This window comes from Petromyzon marinus, chromosome 83 (genome assembly GCF_048934315.1).
Source record: "Petromyzon marinus isolate PM22_M1 ecotype Great Lakes invasive population chromosome 83, UKy_Petmar_22M1.pri1.0, whole genome shotgun sequence".
Classification (NCBI taxonomy): Eukaryota; Metazoa; Chordata; class Hyperoartia; order Petromyzontiformes; family Petromyzontidae; genus Petromyzon; species Petromyzon marinus.
Genome location: NC_133748.1, coordinates 4,300,869 through 4,319,988, shown reverse-complemented (window position 1 = coordinate 4,319,988; position 19,120 = coordinate 4,300,869). Strand labels below are relative to the sequence as shown.

The following is a 19,120-nucleotide window of genomic DNA, read 5'->3' as shown; positions in this document are numbered from 1 at the left end:
ATAACACTCACCATTAATGCGACTTCTGGTGCTGCATGGATTTGCTGATGTCTTTGTAGTCGGGTTGGTACTTGGTGAGGTTAAGCTTCATGCAAGCGTTGAGGCTTTCATCCGTTAAACGTGATCGTAGGTTGGACTTGATGTTTTTAAGATGTGAGAATGACTGCTCACATGCATACGTAGATCCAAACATGGTCAATACAGCAATACTCACGCTGCAGTGTGTGGTATGTGACAGGAAGCGCGTTCCAAGTTTTGAGAATCAGCTGGTCTTCGGGTTGGAGTTTTTTCATTTCTGTCCACATGTGCTTGCTCGCCAACTCCGCTTTCTGTCGTGTGATTCTTTCCAAATCTTCATTCAGTGACTTGAACTTATTCACCCACATGTCTGAGGCCTTCAGGTCAGCCACTTCTGCTTCAAAATCTCTGACGGAGACACCAGGGATGTAATTCAGGTCGGCTGTGTTCAGTGAACACTCGTTTGGATGGGTGATGAACTTAAAAAGACGAGTGTGCTCACGAAATTCTCCAAAGCGTGCTTTGAAGGACTGTAGGAGACTGGATGTGCAGCCAGCTAGCTGGTGGAGATCAAGGTTTTGAATGGGCTCACTTGCTGTGCATGCATCTTTAAATTGGCTCAGTTTTTCAAAATGTAGTAAACGACCTGTTTCAAGATCCGTGATGAAAAGCTCCAGCTTGTTTTCAAAAGCAAATACAGCTTGTTGAAGGGATAACACTGTATTTCCAATGCCTTGCATTTTCACGTTGTGCTGGTTCAGATGTTCAGTCAGATCTACGAGATAGTAAAACTTGAGGAGCCACTCGGTGTCGGCTAGCTCAGGATGCCTGACGCCTTTCATTTCAAGGAAAGTCCGGATTTCGTTCAGGCAAGCCGCAAAACGGCTAAGCACCTTCCCTCTTGACAACCAACGCACATTGCTGTGCAAAAGCAGACCAGGATAGTTATTTACAACTTCATCCAGCAGTGTTTTAAACTGGCGATCATTTAAGGCTCGGGCAACAATAAAGTTGATCACACGAATGACCAGCGACATCACTTCGCCAAACTGCCTGTCACACATCTGAGCACAAAGTGCCTCCTGGTGTATAATGCAATGGAAACTTAGGATGGGTCTATTTTCATGTTCACGGAGAAGCGCCACAAATCCTTTGTTTTTCCCCACCATACACGGAGCACCATCAGTACACACTGAGAGAAGTTTATCCATAGGTAGACTTTTTTCTTGAGCAAACTCCATGAAAGACTTGAATAAATCCTCACCTCTTGTGGACCCTTTTAATGGCAGAACAGCAAGACTTTCTTCGCGCAGTGTGTCACCAACAGCATATCTTGCAATCACGCTGAACTGCGACAAATGGCTCACGTCTGTTGACTCATCCAAAGCCAGAGAAAAGAACGGCGCTGCATTTATGTCCTTCACTTGCGTTTCCTCCACTTTGTTTGCCATCACGATGGTACGATCATGAACAGTTCTTGCCGACAGAGGCATGTCTTGTATCCGTTTGATTATCTTGTCTTTGTTCGGAAGATCATCAAAAAGTTCATTGGCTACATCCAGCATGAACGTTTTAGCATACTCGCCATCTGTGAATGGTTTTCCGTTCCTCACTATTGCTAAAGAACCAGCAAAGCTAGCCGAATTATAGTCACCTTGCCGGGTCCATACGCGGAGTTGCTGCTGGCTAGCTTGCACCCTGCTCAGAAGCTCTTGGCACGCTTTCTTTCTGCTGTCTCCCGCAGGGTATTTTGATGCAAAGGTAGCGTGGCGCGTGTCGAAGTGCCGCTTTACATTCGACCGTTTCAACGATGTAATTTTGTCATTGCAAATTAGACACACCGCAGAACCTGCTCTCTCCACAAAGGCGAATTCTTCGGTCCATTCGTCCTGAAATGTACGATACTCGTCGTCTTTTTTTCTTTTCGCCATCTTCTTCGTCGAAGGGTTAGCTTTGAGCTAATGACCGAGCAGACGCAGTCTCAGACTGATTCAAAAGGGGGTGTTTACCTGTTTTACCCAGCAACGGCAAACGTAGGCCAGTATCATCCAATTAAAATAATGGACAATTGCTCCTGCAGCCCTGAACAGGACATGCGCAGTGAAAAATCGATGGATGGATTAAAACAAGTGAGAATATTTTGTTTTATCTGCGAGCCATATGCAATCATCAAAAGAGCCACATCTGGCTCGCGAGCCATAGGTTCCCGACCCCTGTGTTTGTGTGTGTGTATCAGTCCAAGTGTGTGTATCAGTCGCTCTGTGTGTATTAGTCGATGTGTGTGCATGGCTCCATGTCAGTGTGTAAGTCAATGTGTGTTTGTATGTCTATGTGTGTCAGTCAATGTGTGTATGTACGTCCATGTGTATGTGTGTGTGAGTCCATATGTGTGTGTGTGTGTTTTAGTCCACATGCGTGTGTAAGTCTATACATGTGTGCGTGTCACTCGATGTGTGTGTAAGTTAATGCGTGTGTGTGAGTTTATATGTGTGTGTAACTCCATGTGTGTGTATCTAAAGTATATGTCTGTGTGTGAGAGTCCATATATGTGTGTCAGTCTAATATGTGTGTGTGTGTCAGTCTATGTGCATGTGTGTGCGTGGCTCCATGTTAGCCAGTATAAGTCCATTTGTTTGCATGCCTGTCGGTCCATGTGTGCGTCTTAGTACATGTGTGTGCTTTATTCACCTGGTCAAGGCCTATGATACCATTAGTAGGCCTGGGCTCTGGGTTGTTCTTCGTGCTTTCAGAGTCCCTGACCCTATGCTCACGATCCTTAAGGACCTTCATGATGCTGAGCGGCCCCGCATCAAACTACGTGCCCGGGAGTCAGAGCCATTCCCTCTACACCTTGGTGTGCGACAGGGATGTCCTCTGGCTACCACATTCTTTCTTATATGTTTGGACCACGTAGTTCGTTAAGCCTTCAATGTCTGTGCCCGAAGAATTACCATCGGAGGCTGATCGATGCCCGGGTGCAGTCAAGGGATGGCTTTTTATTGGTCAACCACATTATGTATGCCAATGATCTGGTAATTGATGCTCACTCAGAAGAGGCGTTGGATGCACTGCTGCTGAACCTGGAGCTTGCCACTAAGAGGTGAGGCCTTACCATCAGCCCCACCAAAACTAAGCACCTGCCTGGGTATTTTCTACCATCGGACAATCGACCCCCACAACTCACAATTGGTGATGGGGCAGTTGTGGAGAGAGTGCTGAGTTTCCCATACCTGGCCAGTGTGCTCATGACCGGCTCCGCTTTAACAGCAGAAGTCTCACTCCCAATCAGTCGAGCGGCATTATCTTTTAATCGGTTGCGTAACACTGTGTAGAAGCTGCCTGGTCTCTCGCTCCGTACGAAGCTCCAGGTATTCTCGCCCACTTGCGAAACTTGGACCCCCCCTAATGGAACATCTTCGCCAGTTAGAAACATTTAGGATGGCCTGCCTACGATCCATCCTGGGTTGAACCAGGCTGGATTGTGTGATGAGCTCACAAATCCTCGAAAGATCTGCACAAAGTACCATTGGTGACCTCCTACGGCAGGCAAGGCTGCGTTGGCTGGGCCCTCTAGTCCGCATGCCCAGCCACCACATGCCGGCTCGAGGGGGCTAACCGGGCGCAGCACAGGCTAGAGAAGAGATGGAGTGATGTGCTACAGGACAATGTGGAGCTGAGTGGACTTGTTGATGACTGGTACCAGCGGTGACAAGATTGGCCTCTGTGGAGGAGCATCGTGAAGGACGCTACTGGCCAGTTGGAGGCAGTCACCCTCCAATAACAATGGAGGGCGGAGGAGCGACGCTCAGAACAATAAGCGGCGCACTGGGTGGCTAAATCACAGCAAATTAGCACAGTAGAGGGCACAGGTGGTGCATCAACCAGTCATCTCAGTCAGTCGACCCGTGGCAACTGGGTCTGCCCCGTGACCTCCTTCCAGCGGGCGTTTGACACTTCACATGGCCTCAAGGTGCACATGGCCTGGCACAAGCGTCGTGGTCACATCAACGCCACTTGGTGGTGAATGCCGGTTGTTGTTGTTGTTGTGTGTGTGTACGTACACGTGTGTGTGCGTAAGTCCCGGTGTGTGTGTCAGTCCATGTGTGTGTGGCTCTATGTGCGTGGGTTAGTCGATGTGTGTTTTTGTGTGAGGCTGTGTGTCAGTCTATGTCTGTACGCCAATGTGTGTATGTGTGACAGTCCATGTGTGTGTGAGTCTATCTATGTGTGTGTGTGAGTCGATGTTTGTGTGTGAGTCGATGTGTGTGCGTCGGTCCATGTGTGTGTGTGGCTCTATGTGCGTGTGTGAGTCTATGTGTGTCAGTCGATGTGTGTATGGCAATGTGAGTATGTGTGTGACAGTCCATATGTGTGTGCGTCGATATGTGTCTGTGTACGTCCATGTGTGTGTGTGAGTCAATGTGTGTGTGTCAGTCCATGTGTGCGTGTAAGTCCATGTGTCTTTTAGTCGATATGTGTGTCTTTGTAAGTCCATATGTGTGTGGAGGTCAATGTGTGTGTCAGCCTATGTATGTGTGTGTGAGTCCATATGTGCGTGTAAGTCTACATGTGTGTGTGAGTCGATTTGTGTGTGTAACTAAATGTGTGTCTCTTAAGTCGATGTCTGTGTGTGTGAGTCCATATGTGTGTGTGTGTGCGTGTAAGTCGATGGGTTTCTATGTGTGTGTGTCGATGTCTGTGTATAAGTCCATGTGTGTGTCTGCCTTTTTCACCCGGGCAATGCCGGGTACTTACCGCTAGTTTCATATAAATGGCAACAATATCAAGTAAAGTCAATGATATAATGCAATACTCGCAACTCCAGAATTTACAGTCCCATCCATCATGTTTAACAATAATATTCATATCCTCTAATATGGTTGACACAACAATCCTGCTTCCGATTGAGCACGGTTGGCTACATAAGATGCAAAACAAGTTCAACATACTCATATCCGAGGCAACAAAGCCTTTCTTTTCCGTGCCACATTCTTTTTTAAATCGGAAACAATGATTACTGTACAACGTACAAATTCGGACAAATTTTGAATTGTCACATTTGGGTTGGAGCACTCAGTTCCTGCTTCACTCGTCAGTCACCTCCTTATCACTCTTCTAACGCTACCACTATCATTTTTAGTGTTCCCGTGAACTTCACTCATCGATCCTTCCATCCATGTTGAGGTCTCGGTCTACCAGAATGCCCCTGTTGTCTCATCCGTTCTCTCTTCAATCACCACACTGCAGCAGGTCACACTCACTCAACGCCCCCCTCAAGGCAGATGTCATGACCATAGATGAAACATCTGTTACGTCGTGTTCACGATGTAATTTTGAAATATATTAACCATCATTACGAGCATTGAGTCTTTGCTAGCCCATTCATCTGGGCCCTCTGGCTACTTGATTCCATACTCTTTGGTTCTATTCGGTAAAGTCACGTAACTTTACCGAAAAGAACCAAAGAGTATTGATCCTTGCAGTCACGAAAGCTTCAAATCTAGACTTGATTCCATGTACCTATAGACTTGCCAATGATCTATAGTCGCCTCATCGGATGAACTTTCCTTCTATTACTCTTTTTCATTATTTTATTGGGCGTTCTGCTACCCAACCATGAATCCTTGACTGAGGAGGCATGGTTTATCCCCCTTTAGTTATCAACAAATTACAGTCTCACTATGGTATTGCTGGCAACCTATTGGGATATTGGGCGTGTGCTCAACAACACAATCATTTAAAACTACTTCATTTGCAACCACCATCAAGCATTGTCTTGACCTGATCCAATAATTCGAAATAATAATCCAGAGTGATTTTATTTTCAACAGATGCTTGCAAAGAATGCAGCAAAACGTCGAGGCCGGTAAATTAAGGTCGCACTGTCTGGATTCACATTTTGAGCTGGACACGAGCTGGACAAGCGATGGAGGAGTTTGAGCATCTGCGGCGTGGAGAGCGGAGTATCATGACCTCGCGGAGAAACCCAACGGGGCTCACGATCGGAGTAAAACTTCTCCTCATGGTGAGGACGACCACTCACATTGTCTCAGTCATTTGTCAGTTAAAGGGTTCACGTGTCGCTGAGGTCCTGGGTTCATATCAAGGTTTCAGCCACCTGCGGTTTAACCGGATACTCAAGCCCTGTCACCAACGACTTATATCGAAATCTGTATTTCTATATTGAGATCCATATATTCGCACAGAGACACAAAGATTCACAACAAAATGCTTGGGCTCACACAAAGATGCATACTCGCACGGAGACCTATGCCCTGCTATGGAGACCCATAGAGTGACATAGAGTCACATAAACTCAGAGAGTGACACAGAGGAATACAATTATACAGAGGCACCGACTCGCATAGAGACAAATATGGGCTGAACTGTGACTAAACCAGGTTTTCAACTCACCTCCATACATGACCACTCCCTTCCACACAGCACCAATCACCTCTAAACCCCATCACTCGTTAGCATACAGCAACACCCTCTTCCACACCCCACCAGTCACATACACTCACCACCACAGCACCACTGACCTCCCATACGGTCCCCAAATGTCTCCATACCCACCCTACATCAACTTGTAGCACCACCACCCTATCAACGCGTTGTACATTGCAATTGAGAGTTGATTGCATGCTATTAAAAATTTATGGCACCACACAGCCGCCTGTGAATGGCCAATAAGTTTCCACTACACCACGGTAGCTCCTTCAATTGTCGGTTATAAAAGTAAAACTGTTTTGATTATTTTTCAAGACATTTATGCGTTTGGTAATCCAGTAACTTTTTTATTCATCCAGTTACTGGTAATGGAAAAATAACTGATTTTAATTAGGCTAATATAGAGAGAGCTGACGTACATCTAGGAGACGGTCTACTGAGATGTAATACCTATTGGCTTGTTCTTGTACCATATGGCAAGACAGTAAATTTTACGTTCAGTGTTAAGTTTGTGAACTTCAGGAAGAGAGATGGGAGTGCAGAGGTAGGAGAGTGGTTTGATGGGAGGTAGGAGACTGCATGGAGGGGAGAAATGATGAGATGAGAGGGGACGAGTGGGAGAGTGCGTGGCGATGAAAATAGTGAGATGAGAGGGGAGAGGTAAGAGACAGGGGAAAGATCATGACGAATAGAACAACAGTCACTGCAATATTTCAGTGAATCTGAGATTTGGCAGAAAGCCAGTGGAGAGAATGCAGTATTGGCGTGATGCGACCACGTTTGTGTCTATGGTTGAGGAGCTTTAGAGAATCATTCTGAATCATCTGTAACCTGGACCATGGAAGAAGGAGTCACAGTAGTCCAAGCAAGAATAACGGCATGGATGAGAGTCTCAGCAGGCAGTGGATCTAGACAATGCTGCATGAGTGCAATGTTCAGTGGTCAGAAAATAATGTGGCTCCTCAGAGCCCAGCAAGTTTGTCTCTCTGCACACAACAATCTCTGTGTAATCCACCAATCATACTTGGTATGGAAAGCCAATAGGCCAATAGACTAAACCGTTACAATAGTTTAACATCTATGTGAAAAGAGATTGTAGCTTTGTGTATCGTTGCGTTTATCTTTAATGTTTCATGCCAATTCATGATGAGGGTATACACTTCATTAGTTATTGTGTTGACCAGGGCCCAATAGTTTATATGTAGTATATTGCTCCATTTGTTAAAAAGCCTGCCTGCTTATGTTAACCAGAAGTTCAAAACCGCTCCACAGTGTTCTTGCTTTAACAAATACAACTGGGTAGAATTTATCTTATTTGGTTCTTTCGGTAAAGTCACGTAGAATGAGAATAAAATAATAAAATAAAACAATAAAATTCTCACGACGTTTCGGCCACAACACAAGTGGCCTTCTTCAAGTGAAAGGAGCAAACCTGTCGGGACGACAGAGCTACAATGGATTTGCTCCTTTCACCTGAAGATGGCCACTTGTGTTGTGGCCGAAACGTCGTGAGAATTGTATTTTTTATCTTATTATTTTATTCTCATTCTACGTGACTTTACTGAAAGAACCAAAGAAGATGAATCCTTGCAGTCAAGCTTTAAAAGGATATAATTTGTCTGAAGAGCCAACAGGCTGATGGATCTTAATATATTTGCTGAATTTGTGAGGGAAATTAGGGTATTTGTTGCATTCCTGGTAACTGCTAAAACATAAAATAACTGATTGTCACTTTGCAACAAATATATAAATGTCAAGGGCACGAAAATTTGTACTTTTTTAACTGATAAATTAAGGGGGCTGTCATGGTGTAGTCGTGAGCACACTGAACATTCCATACAGTGGTCTGTGCCTCAATTTAAATCTACACCACCACCTCTGTCCACCCAGCAGTGTAAATGAGTTCATCGCAGTTAAGTCTGATCGTCAGGTCTCAAGTTATTCATAAGACGATATATACACATCCTTGATAGGATAAGATGATGTGATGGGTTGAATTGGGAATTCCCCTACCTCTTCTAAGACGTTTGGTGAGCATGGAAGAGTCGACAAATACCCCCTGGAGCTCCCAGTAGGTGAGGCCCTTCCACCAGCCGTGACAAGGACAGGCGTGAAATTGCAAGATATAAAAAAGCATGACAGGAGTGCAAATTATAGGCAACATAAACACATCACAAGGTAACTCAGCACCTGGCCTACAAATGGGCATTAGTCTGTCAGTCGGGGGCAATGATTGGTGCTTTCCCCAATTGAGTATAGCAGGTAATTTACATTTGGCAAATTTAGATTGTGGCACGTCATACAATGGCTGGCTCCTTTCAAATTACGTATGTTGGTTGAACTTCTTTTACACCCTACGCATCCAACCGTGCTAATTGAAGGTGCGAATGTCAGGGCATCTTTAATATGAGTGAAGCAGACGGCGCATATTTATGATTCATTTAGCTGGATCGTATTGCTGTTCAGTTCCTCCGCCTGATTGCCCAATCATTCTGTATGGATCCGTTCTGCAGATCTCTTTACTGCACAAATTGTCTCTTGCCAAGGAGTGCGGTGATGGATTCTACAAATCACAACGAGGCATCTGTTGTGAGCTGTGCCCTGCAGGTAAAGCAACACAGACGTGGCCATCCAGGGTCATAACACTTCCCTCCCCTTGACATTCGATTGTCACGATAACAATGAAAACAGCAGAAGTCCGTGGAGAACTTTTCATGACTTTGCAGACAGGTTGAGAACCGTTGCCCTACCCCTACTGCTGTGTGAAACAAAAAGCATGGCACTCAGGTGCCTGTTTGGTGGCCAGGTTGACGCACTACAGATGTGTGAAGGAACTCCAATTGGTTGTGCCATTCCAGTGGCCCCACCAGACGGGTTAATTTGTAATAAATAAAAAAACACAACAATATGCATCGAGTTGATGCATTGTTCCTAAAAGGCGCGTGCTTAAAGTTTGTCCACTCTGTCTCCCAAAGAATCAGTTCCTGCTTGGACGTTTAGTCCAGCACCAATACAAAAGTGAGGTATTTTGTCTTGGCCTGCTCACGCTGCGTTGTCCTCCAGGGACATACAAGATGTTCGACTGTGCAGCTAATAAAAGGAGAGCGAGGTGTGATCTATGCCCTGAGGGCAGCTTCATGAGCAGAGTCAACCATGAGGAGAAGTGTGCACCGTGCAGCAGTTGCGGACAAGGTAAATGACAGCACAGCAAGTAGGTTACTGCCATATCTGCATTGTGTGTTTTTGAAATGTATCTCTTTGTATGCATCATACTCCAATAGTGCCATCAGCATCTTGTAATAAGGCAGATAAGTTATATTTGGGGTGTACAGTGAAGAAACAAAACAGGATATCAAACAGACCAAGATACCAGCAGTGCTGATATCCTGGTTTGTGAATCTGTAGCAATTAATAATGTCCTGCCAATGACACATTCTCGGGTATGTAACTGATCTCATCAGATATCAGAAGCTAAACAAGTTTGAGGCTGGAAAGTGCTTAAGTGGGGGTCAACCATGCATAGAACTCGTGATATAGACCGCTACAGGGCTACGTACTGAGGAGTGCAGCAAAATCAATTGGACTGTATTATTTTCTGTAGTATTTTCCTACATCTATGTTCCTCACCTTTACCAACCTGCTCTGTGTGGTGAAGTATGAACAAACAACCTCAACAGGGGACAAAGAGGACTATATTTCTTGGATGTTTTCTCAGGTACATATTGGATAACATGAATATAATCTCTGAAAATGGTCAAATCACAGTCGTCTGCATTCCGCCAAGGGTTGTCAAATCAAAACTGGTAACTATTTTAGCAATTAATTACCAGATATGTGGCCTACTCTTCCAAGAAGACCAGCTATCTTGGAAGAGGTTAGCATACTATTTTGTTATTGCCCACGACAGCCCCTCTAGAGGGTATTTGGCCGACTGCCACACTGCCCAGACGTCTTGGAAGAGGTATTCCATCTCTCAATGGTAACTCCAAGGGTGTTAGCATGAAACACCAGCCTATCAGTTTAACTATTTTACGTTTTGTATTTTTAATAAGTAATTTTTCTTAAGTTGAATAGTCAATGTGAGAATATATTGATGTCTCACGATACATGGCATTGTGCGGGGTGGACAGAGGCATTTTGTTTTTACATTTGTAATAAACCACTATCACGACAACTGTTGATTGGCGTCTTTTTATTTATAGAATCTCTGCACATCTCCACTCTCTCTTCCTCTCTCCTTTCCCTTTCTCTCTCTACTGCCGTTGACGAGCCGTTCTATGTCCTCCGTCGTGGCACGCTTCCCTCTCTCTCCGATACTGCCGCTGGCTGTCGGCGTGCCGGGAGGAGCGGCTGCTTCGCTGGGAGTTCACCACATGGTCGTCGGCGAGGAGAGGTTGAGCAGCGATGCAGTCCTGACCCGACGCTTCCCACACCGACCCCGAGTCCTCTCCTGCCTCCGCTTATATCCCTCTTGGCGGAGCTAAGCTCCACCTTCAGCCACGACCCCTCGTGGAACCCTCCCAATGGTTCCCGTTTATTCTCTCCAACTCTGCCCGTTACCTTTGGCCCAGATGGAATCCCCGCTTAGGATTAGATACCGATTACCCAGCTGTGGCCATGCAGGAACCCCTTGTAACCTCCTAGATGGCGCTCTCTAATTACACAATGATAATTATTAATGTAACCAGTGACCTCTGGCTTACAAGTTCAGTGTGCTAACCTTACACAGCAGTGGTTACTTTTCTTTCCCAGTCTTAAATGGTATGCTTATTGTTATAGATATTTCTATATGTGCAGCAAACTGGCAACCATTGTTTTCTCTCATTCAGTGACTGATGATGCAAAAACAAAACTATTAAATTGACTTTGGTTTGAATGGAGAGGTTAGTGGTTTGATGTGATGCTTCTCATTGCAGATGAGGAGGTGGCTCACGCCTGCTCCGTGGCCCAGGACACCGTGTGTCAGTGCATTCAGGGGCTCAAGAGAGACCCTGGCTCAGGGATTTGTCTCCATGAAAATCCCCACACAGGTGAGCTAACCAGCCACTGGAACCGGTGCCATCAGTTATGCAGTAGAGACGTTGATTTGTTATCTTGACAGTCAAAGCAACAACAGTCTGGTAACTGAAATAGCAGACGCTCGCTGCATAGGAATGAAGGCAAAATACAGACTCGTGTTTGAATGTGAATATGACCAAGAGTAACTGTAAAATTATCTTTCTTGAAAGGTGAAATCCAAAACAGGATTCATTGTGCACGTTTCATTTACAACTCACAACTTTGAGACAGCATCATCATCATACCTAGCATCGTCTTTATCACTATCAGTAGCAGAATCAGTGGAACCAAAATGCAGCGACCTCAGGCATACGCTGGGTATTGAATGCCTTATTTAAATCAGGTGAGCATTGCTATTATTTAACTATTAGGAACCCGCAGAATGTCTATGGTAAGAAGATGGCAAATATGTACAGACTCTGATGATTTCGTAAACTGATTATTTCATACAGAAATATAGATTTTTATCTCTGTTAAACTGTATCCGGAAAAGAAATGACAATTATTCACCCCCTCTCCCTGCTGCACCCAAATCCCGCGTGGCGTCATAAACCCTTCTACTCACCACCCCGACGTCTCATGACATCACCGCCTCTCCTCACCAACTCACGTCAATCTTAATTTGAATGGCTAAGTGGTAATGCGTCGTTGCAGAAGTTCAGGGTTCGAATCCAGCAACCACATTAATTAATATTATGGGTATATTATCCATAAATACTACATTGCATATTGTTCACACTGAACATTAGAGATCCGTGATATTGTTCCTAAAAGAGTGTGCCAAGTGTGTTGGCTTCCAATTACGCAAAATTTGAGGTACACAGAAAAACCCTCTCTCTATTCACGAGGGATTTGTTCTTGATAATGCACCCGATTGCAGAATTCGCTCATGCAGAAACCTAGTTCCAATCGGAAAAATGGGGTGACGTTCATTGTACGAGTGGTCACCCCAGTGGTTCCTTGCCTGGTATACGTTAGGTCGGGGGTTCGATCCCAACCCAGACACCTGTATATTTGGAGTTTGGATGTTCTCCCCGTGGTCAGATGGATTTTTCTCTGGGTACTCAGGTTTTTCGCCTCCACATTTAGAAACATGCATTTAGATGATTTGGCTGCGTTAAATTACCCCTCGATAAGCCACTTCATTGAGCTATCATTTGTGGCCAAGTCATATCTGACAAGTGGGCCTTACCTGGAAAAAAAATAGTTATAAACAACCATGTGTTTTTTGTAACTACCTTGGATGATGATTTTACTCTGATGGAGGGTGGTGGTGATGTTGATGAGCTTAGGAGGATGACTCAATAGATGCAGGTGTTTGATAGCAATGCACAGTTATCATTTTGGAGAACACGAGCCACAACACTTTCCTGAATTGTATGCAACTCAGTCGACTTGTTCATACCTAAATGTATAAACGAGTGGATTGTAAGTATAAAGTAAACCTGCACAATAGCGAGTTCCTAGTGGGATCACTGCATGACTTGAGGACTAAGTGGGTAGCCGAGGAGGTATTGGTGGTCTGGCACCATGTACACTCGCAAATACTGAAGTCCAGTGGGTCACGAATAGGGAATTAGTATACATTTGTAGTGACATTACTGGATGTCTCAATGCTGTGGGTGCAGTACCGGCCCTAGAGGAGCACGGTGTGTGCTGCATAAGAGCCCTGGATGGCACCACGCTTTAAGTGCAATGCCAACCCTGCAGGATAGGGTGTGTGGGTGCCGACTGAAGGATAGGGTTGTGTGAGGCCATAGCATTTTGGTTGACCCCGGAGGACACGTGACCGGCTAAGTTGACAGAGGGTCCCCAAGAGGGGCCTCGGGGGGGTCACGTGGTTGGGACCCAGAACCTCCCAATAATTCTGGAAGGTGGACGTGGCCAAGGGCGAAACTGGCCATGACACAGAGAATATAAGCCGGGTCCCAAGAGGGATCAGGGTTGTTGTTCATCCAGGAAAAAAACCCTTCATCTACAATCTCCATCCAACGAGTCTCCAACACGTGGACCCGGGCCGAAGTCGTTGGTCCTGGTCCATAGTAGCAGTTACGTAATCATGAGTGTAGTTAGCCAGGTGGTCACCACATAAGGTTGTTATTCTGTTAAGGGGAAGTTATCCCATGTGTTGGAACTAGATAAATGTATTGCCTCCAAAGTCTACATCTGCGACTCAGTTGAACCCATTACACATTTGTAATGACGACTTGGCACACTTCTCTTGAGATGGGACTTTATTCAAGACACGTTCACTTGACATCAGGCAACAGCCCCGAGTCTCCTGAGCATCTCCTTTATATACCAACCGAGGCCACGCCCCCCTTCTCGATCATTCTCGCTCACTCTGGATGCTAGCTCCACAGCAGACTCTACTGTCCTCTTTCGTGACCTGACCATGCTCCCTTCTCAATCATTCCCGTAGCCACCAGTCCCTTCACACTCAACTGATACCCCTGTCATTACCTCCCGTGGCCGCCAGTGCATTCACACTGTAGGCTGATTCCCCTGTCATTATCTCCCATGGCCAATAGTCCACTCACACCGCATGCAGGCTTTATTGTCATTATACATTTAGTTACTCGCGAAACCCACGGATTCAGAACTCGCGAATAGTGAGTGTTTACTGTACCCACAATTGAGTTAAGTGCATGAAGCCACATAGCAGCTTCGCTCCCTATTGAGAACGTATTGCAGACAGTGTCTATGAAACACCGCACCTTCCTTCATGAGAGTCTTGCAAAAAAAGAATGGTGCGAATAATAAATGTACACATAATGTGATCTGATATGTGTCATCAGCAGGTGTGGATTAGACTTCAAATGTTCTGGTTTTGACAGATGTTTGTTTCTCATCCTTTGGGAAACTACACTGCACCTGCAGCAGCTATAGTTTTGGGGTCTATCCTTGGACTGGTACTGTCTGCATTTAGTCTCTTTCTACTCAAGACAAAACGGAAATGGCTGACTTTGAAAAAAACATCGGAGCATTATGGTAAGTATAGTGTTCCATTATTATATCCAAAACGGGATGAATCTATAAAAATGTATTCTTATGCTACCATGGCGACACCGCTTGAGATCTTCCAGGTGCATGCTCTAAGTAATGATATTCAGAGACAAACTGTTGCATATTAAGATAATTGTTAAGTCATTTCTCACCATACATATTTTGACACAAATGAGTAAGGTGTTCCCTATATTTGATTGTTAAAATACACAATACTCATGTACTTTACTATCTCATTATGCGAGACCAGAACTTAATGAGCCATCTTGCATCAGTTTAATTGTTGTATATTTGCAGCCACTGCAACATTAATCTCAATTTCGTGCCACAAAACAAGACTCCAAATCCTGAGTTCTTAATGCGTGCATATTCACAATCAGTAGTTTAGTCAACGACATGAATCTCATATTCTTGGTCCTTTCGGTAAAGTCACGTAGAAGGGAAACAATAAAATGATAAAAATATAAAACAATAAAATTATCACGACGTTTCGACTGCAACACAAGCAAGCATCATCAGGTGTGAAAACCACAGCAAAATGATTGCTTGTGTTGCAGTCGAAACGTCGTGAGAATTGTATTGTTTATTATTTTTATTATTTTATTTGTTTCCCTTCTACGTGGCTTTACTGAAAGAACCAAGAATATGAATCCCTGCATTCACGAAAGCTTTAAATCAAAATACATGAATCTCACTCAATACTCTGCCAATGAAATTACCAGAATTTTTTACGATGTTAAACGCTTTCAAAACAAATGCAGTTAACTCTTGATCAGCGTCTAGTTAATCACAGCTCACCTTGAGGGAACTGTTCATCACTCCAATAGACAAGCGCACCTCTACCAAACACGCTCAGTGATAGTGTTGAACAAGAGAAAGTATAAATAGTAACATGATGCAGGATCTGATGAAGAATCAGATGCAAACTGAGAGAGCACTTCATGTATTGGAGACTTGTAGGAATCTAATAAGGCCTAGAATATTAGATGAGATTACAATTTGACTAATGTTTCCATCATAAACGTTTCCTTTAAAATGTTACTAACTTGCAAATCCAGATATTATGAAAATTGTAATTGTCTATCGTTCTGCCACTATGACATGTGTGTTCCGGAATTACAATGTCTGTGCCTCCAATATATTTGGACATTTTTCTTCAATAAATAATATTTGTTTTCATAGGAAATGAATGCCTTAACCTTCAATATAAACATTTTAGCAGCACGTAGGCTTTCCCGATCAATATGAATAATCTCAGATCTAATGTATCCTAATCATAGGTTTCGGGGAGGGACAACAACGTGAACATAAACTCATTCCACTATGTTACCTGTGAATAACCCAATTAATAATTGGTAATGCATATTCTCAGGTTAACATGATCCATTGTAATTTATATTACTACATTAAACCCCCTATAGTCTTGGCACCTGATATGCTCACAATGATGGCTTCACATTTACTCTCTTTACGACTGAAACAGGAAGACTTCTTCACAATTTTTGATGATCACCTGACAAAGCTGGTTGTAATCACCAGCGAAACGTCATATTCAAATTGTAAATATTGTGGGTTTAAGGTCCAACACAGCAGTGTGCTGAATTAGTAACTAATTGGCATATTTTGTGAACTTAACAAACCTTGCTAATTGGCTGTGTCATGTGTCGGGTTTAACGAAACATTTATATCAATCTAACCCAAAATTATTTTTATGGACAGCTATGTTTGTTGACTATGAGCTGAGATTTTTGGTGGCCATCGAAAATTTTCCTACCTTTGACAACATGTTAGAGGTTCCCAAATCCATATTTTTCAACAGGCTTTGTTCTTTAAAAAAAAACCCTTTACACATTTGCTCAGATAAACCGCTTAGACGTATTATATGAGGTTATATTTATTACTTGTCCTTTACTAAGAGATCATGGAATTGCGGTAGAAAAGAAGATGGTTATATGATGCTTGCAATAACGTGAGATTAATATTTGTTTAGGAAGATACAAGGAATATCATATTCGGAAGAACTGTTCAGCAGTGGCAGGTGTAGAGATAAGCCAGAAGGCTACTACAGGGAATGATGAACGTAGATCATTGCTGAGGAGTCGAGTGGAAACGGCAAGGGAACGGGAGAAAATCAATTTGTGGTGGAGACACTAAAAATGCTTTTTAACACCGGGACACTGATTAGCGTCCATCAGCACAATGTGGGGAACGACTTTGCTGCTTTCTTGGTCTGCAGTTTCACAGCACTCTGCTACACTTCTATTTTAGTTGTTTTCTACTGATTACTTCTGATTGGACACTAACGTTCAATACTACTTTTCATTCGGCAACACTGCAGCCACTTATTTGTGACATTTTCAAAACAGTATTAAAATGTTCGTAGTATAAATGACCTCTTTGAATTGAATATGGGTTCCAATAATTGAATGTTTTGCTCTGCTACCAGAAGGAAATTATCAACCATATGAAGTATTAAGTTAATCGTTTGTAACTTAATTTTACGGCATTTATTTCACAGGCACTACTTATAGAAAGAATAATGATGAAGGCGAAGAACTTGCTGCTCTTGTGTTCATTGAAGTTCAGGTACAATGAACGCAGCATGTTTACACATTGACTCCAACATTCATTATTCATTGTGTAGGCTTACTCACAAGGACAGCTGTGGGCTTCATCCCTCATTAATCAGATCCCGTGTTCTCCACTACAGGGGAGCCAGAAGAGTGAAACAATTAAACTCATCCGAGAGAACCAAGAGAATCTCAAGGCCTGGATCGGAGTAGATCCCTCACACCTCCTGAAGCATCTCAAGGACTATGAGTGGATTCCTCACCACGTTTACAACGCAGCCAGGAAGAGGCATGGAGAGGAGTGTGTGGAGCACATACTGAACCACTTCTTAAAAAAAGGAGACACAGGCTGTAAGGAACTGTGGGAAGCACTCTTCTTTGTGAGGAAGCACTATTTGCAGCTGTGGAGGTGGCTTCACAACCGAGGTATGACCCACGTTCATTATAACAAGAGTTGCGTACTGGCAGTGAATTGATTTTGCATGGCTTTTGTTACAATTGTAGTGAATCTTTTCAGAGACGCGATTTATGATGCAACAACGTTAATTCTACACTTCGTGCAACACCGTTACACACGAGACTAAATACACCTATCTCTCTTGTTACACATAGGACCACAATACACCTATTTCTCTCACATACAGGATAACTATAATCGGGTCAGAGCAACCAACGTGCTGCCTGACCCACGATGTCGAAGACAAAGACGTAGATATATCACTTGGGTTCCACTTTACCTGCAGACAGCCCCGATATACGATCAGAGCTCCCCTTTTATCCTTCCCAGCGCGGCCTGGCTCCACCCTCGGCCCCGCCTACCTCTGGAATTACACCACACCTGTTCCCTCTCTGGCTCTGCTCTTAACCACGCCCCCTTCGGGAACTCTCTAGACCAGTGGTTCTTAACCTTGTTGGAGGTACCAAACCCCACCAGTTTCATATGCGCATTCACCGAACCCCTCTTTAGTGAAAAATAAAATGTGATTTTTTTCAAATTCAAGACGTAGATATGTTTTTTACTGGTACACAAAATGAGCCGTGCATGAACATTACCTTGTTCAAATAATAAAACCAACACAATGCATAAACTCACAACAAATTACATACCTGGAAATCTATGTGACTTCTGCTGTTGCCTTTGAGAGATCAGTTCAGATATGCGTGGCTTCACCTTGGCAAGTGCCACTCTCATGTCATTTTCACAACAAAGTCTGTTCCTTTTCTTCGTTTTTATGTCCAGCATCCTCGAAAAGGATTGCTCACAAAGATATGTTGTAACAAATGGTATAAACAAATCCAGGGCTTTCTTAGCAATAACTGGATACTTGTTCATTTGTCGACACCAAAACGTTGAGAGCGTTGTTGTTCTGAAGAGTTGCTGTTGAACTTGGCTCTGCTGAATTTCAATGATTTCGTCGAGGAATTCATCATTGACATCTGCTGTTTCAACAGCAAACGTGAACGGCTGTCTCACCCATGCTGGATATGACTCTCTTGTAGGGAAATATCCGTCGAGAGACTTTGCAAGCTCATCTAAGTGCGTGGCAATTGTTTGCTTCAGCTCCGTGGATACAGAAATATCTCCGATTCCAGACACATCTTCGATCTTACTTGCACAGTCGTCCAGAAGCGGGAAGTTTGCGAAGTTATTGTTCTCTGTTCGTCGTTTCCATAACGGTAGCTTTTTTTGAAAAGCCTTCAGGTGTTCTTCCGCTTCCATGATATTGACTCCACCACCCTGCATCTGCTGATTGAGATGATTGAGAGCTGCGAATATATCAGCCATGTACGCTAAAATGAGAATGAACTCAGGATTTTTGAAGAAATCTGCATGGCAGTGTTGGTGCTCTTGCAAAAACAGGGCTAATTCCACACGCATGGCAAAAACACGATTCAGCACCTGTCCCCGGGATAACCACCGAATATTAGAATGGAGCAGAAGTACCTCAAATTCAGAGCCCATTTCTTTACACAGCTCACTGAAGATGCGGTGCCTCAGAGCACTTTTTCGCACATAG

At 43.9% G+C, this 19,120-nt stretch overlaps 1 protein-coding gene and 1 long non-coding RNA gene across 7 annotated transcripts in view; one reads left to right on the top strand and one right to left on the bottom strand.

Moving 5' to 3' along the window:
- LOC142907779 (uncharacterized) overlaps positions 1 to 19,120 on the bottom strand; it is a 92,221-nt gene that overhangs the window by 49,316 nt on the left and 23,785 nt on the right. The gene's annotated exons all lie outside the window — the stretch shown is intronic.
- Positions 1 to 19,120, top strand: part of LOC142907778 (uncharacterized) — a 36,645-nt gene that overhangs the window by 1,434 nt on the left and 16,091 nt on the right. Inside the window, exons 2-9 of one of the 6 annotated variants that reach the window (XM_076057567.1) lie at positions 5,850 to 6,043; positions 8,982 to 9,075; positions 9,532 to 9,660; positions 10,739 to 10,861; positions 11,385 to 11,498; positions 14,407 to 14,517; positions 17,051 to 17,118; positions 17,243 to 17,528. In XM_076057567.1, the coding sequence (XP_075913682.1) occupies positions 5,945 to 6,043; positions 8,982 to 9,075; positions 9,532 to 9,660; positions 10,739 to 10,861; positions 11,385 to 11,498; positions 14,407 to 14,517; positions 17,051 to 17,118; positions 17,243 to 17,528 (1,024 nt within the window). In that variant the 5' untranslated portion in view covers positions 5,850 to 5,944. Of the gene's footprint in view, positions 1 to 3,019; positions 6,044 to 8,981; positions 9,076 to 9,531; positions 9,661 to 10,738; positions 10,862 to 11,384; positions 11,499 to 14,406; positions 14,518 to 17,050; positions 17,119 to 17,242; positions 17,529 to 19,120 lie in introns of those variants that run through there. The other 5 variants (XM_076057568.1, XM_076057566.1, XM_076057569.1 and 2 more) reach the window with 5 other exon arrangements.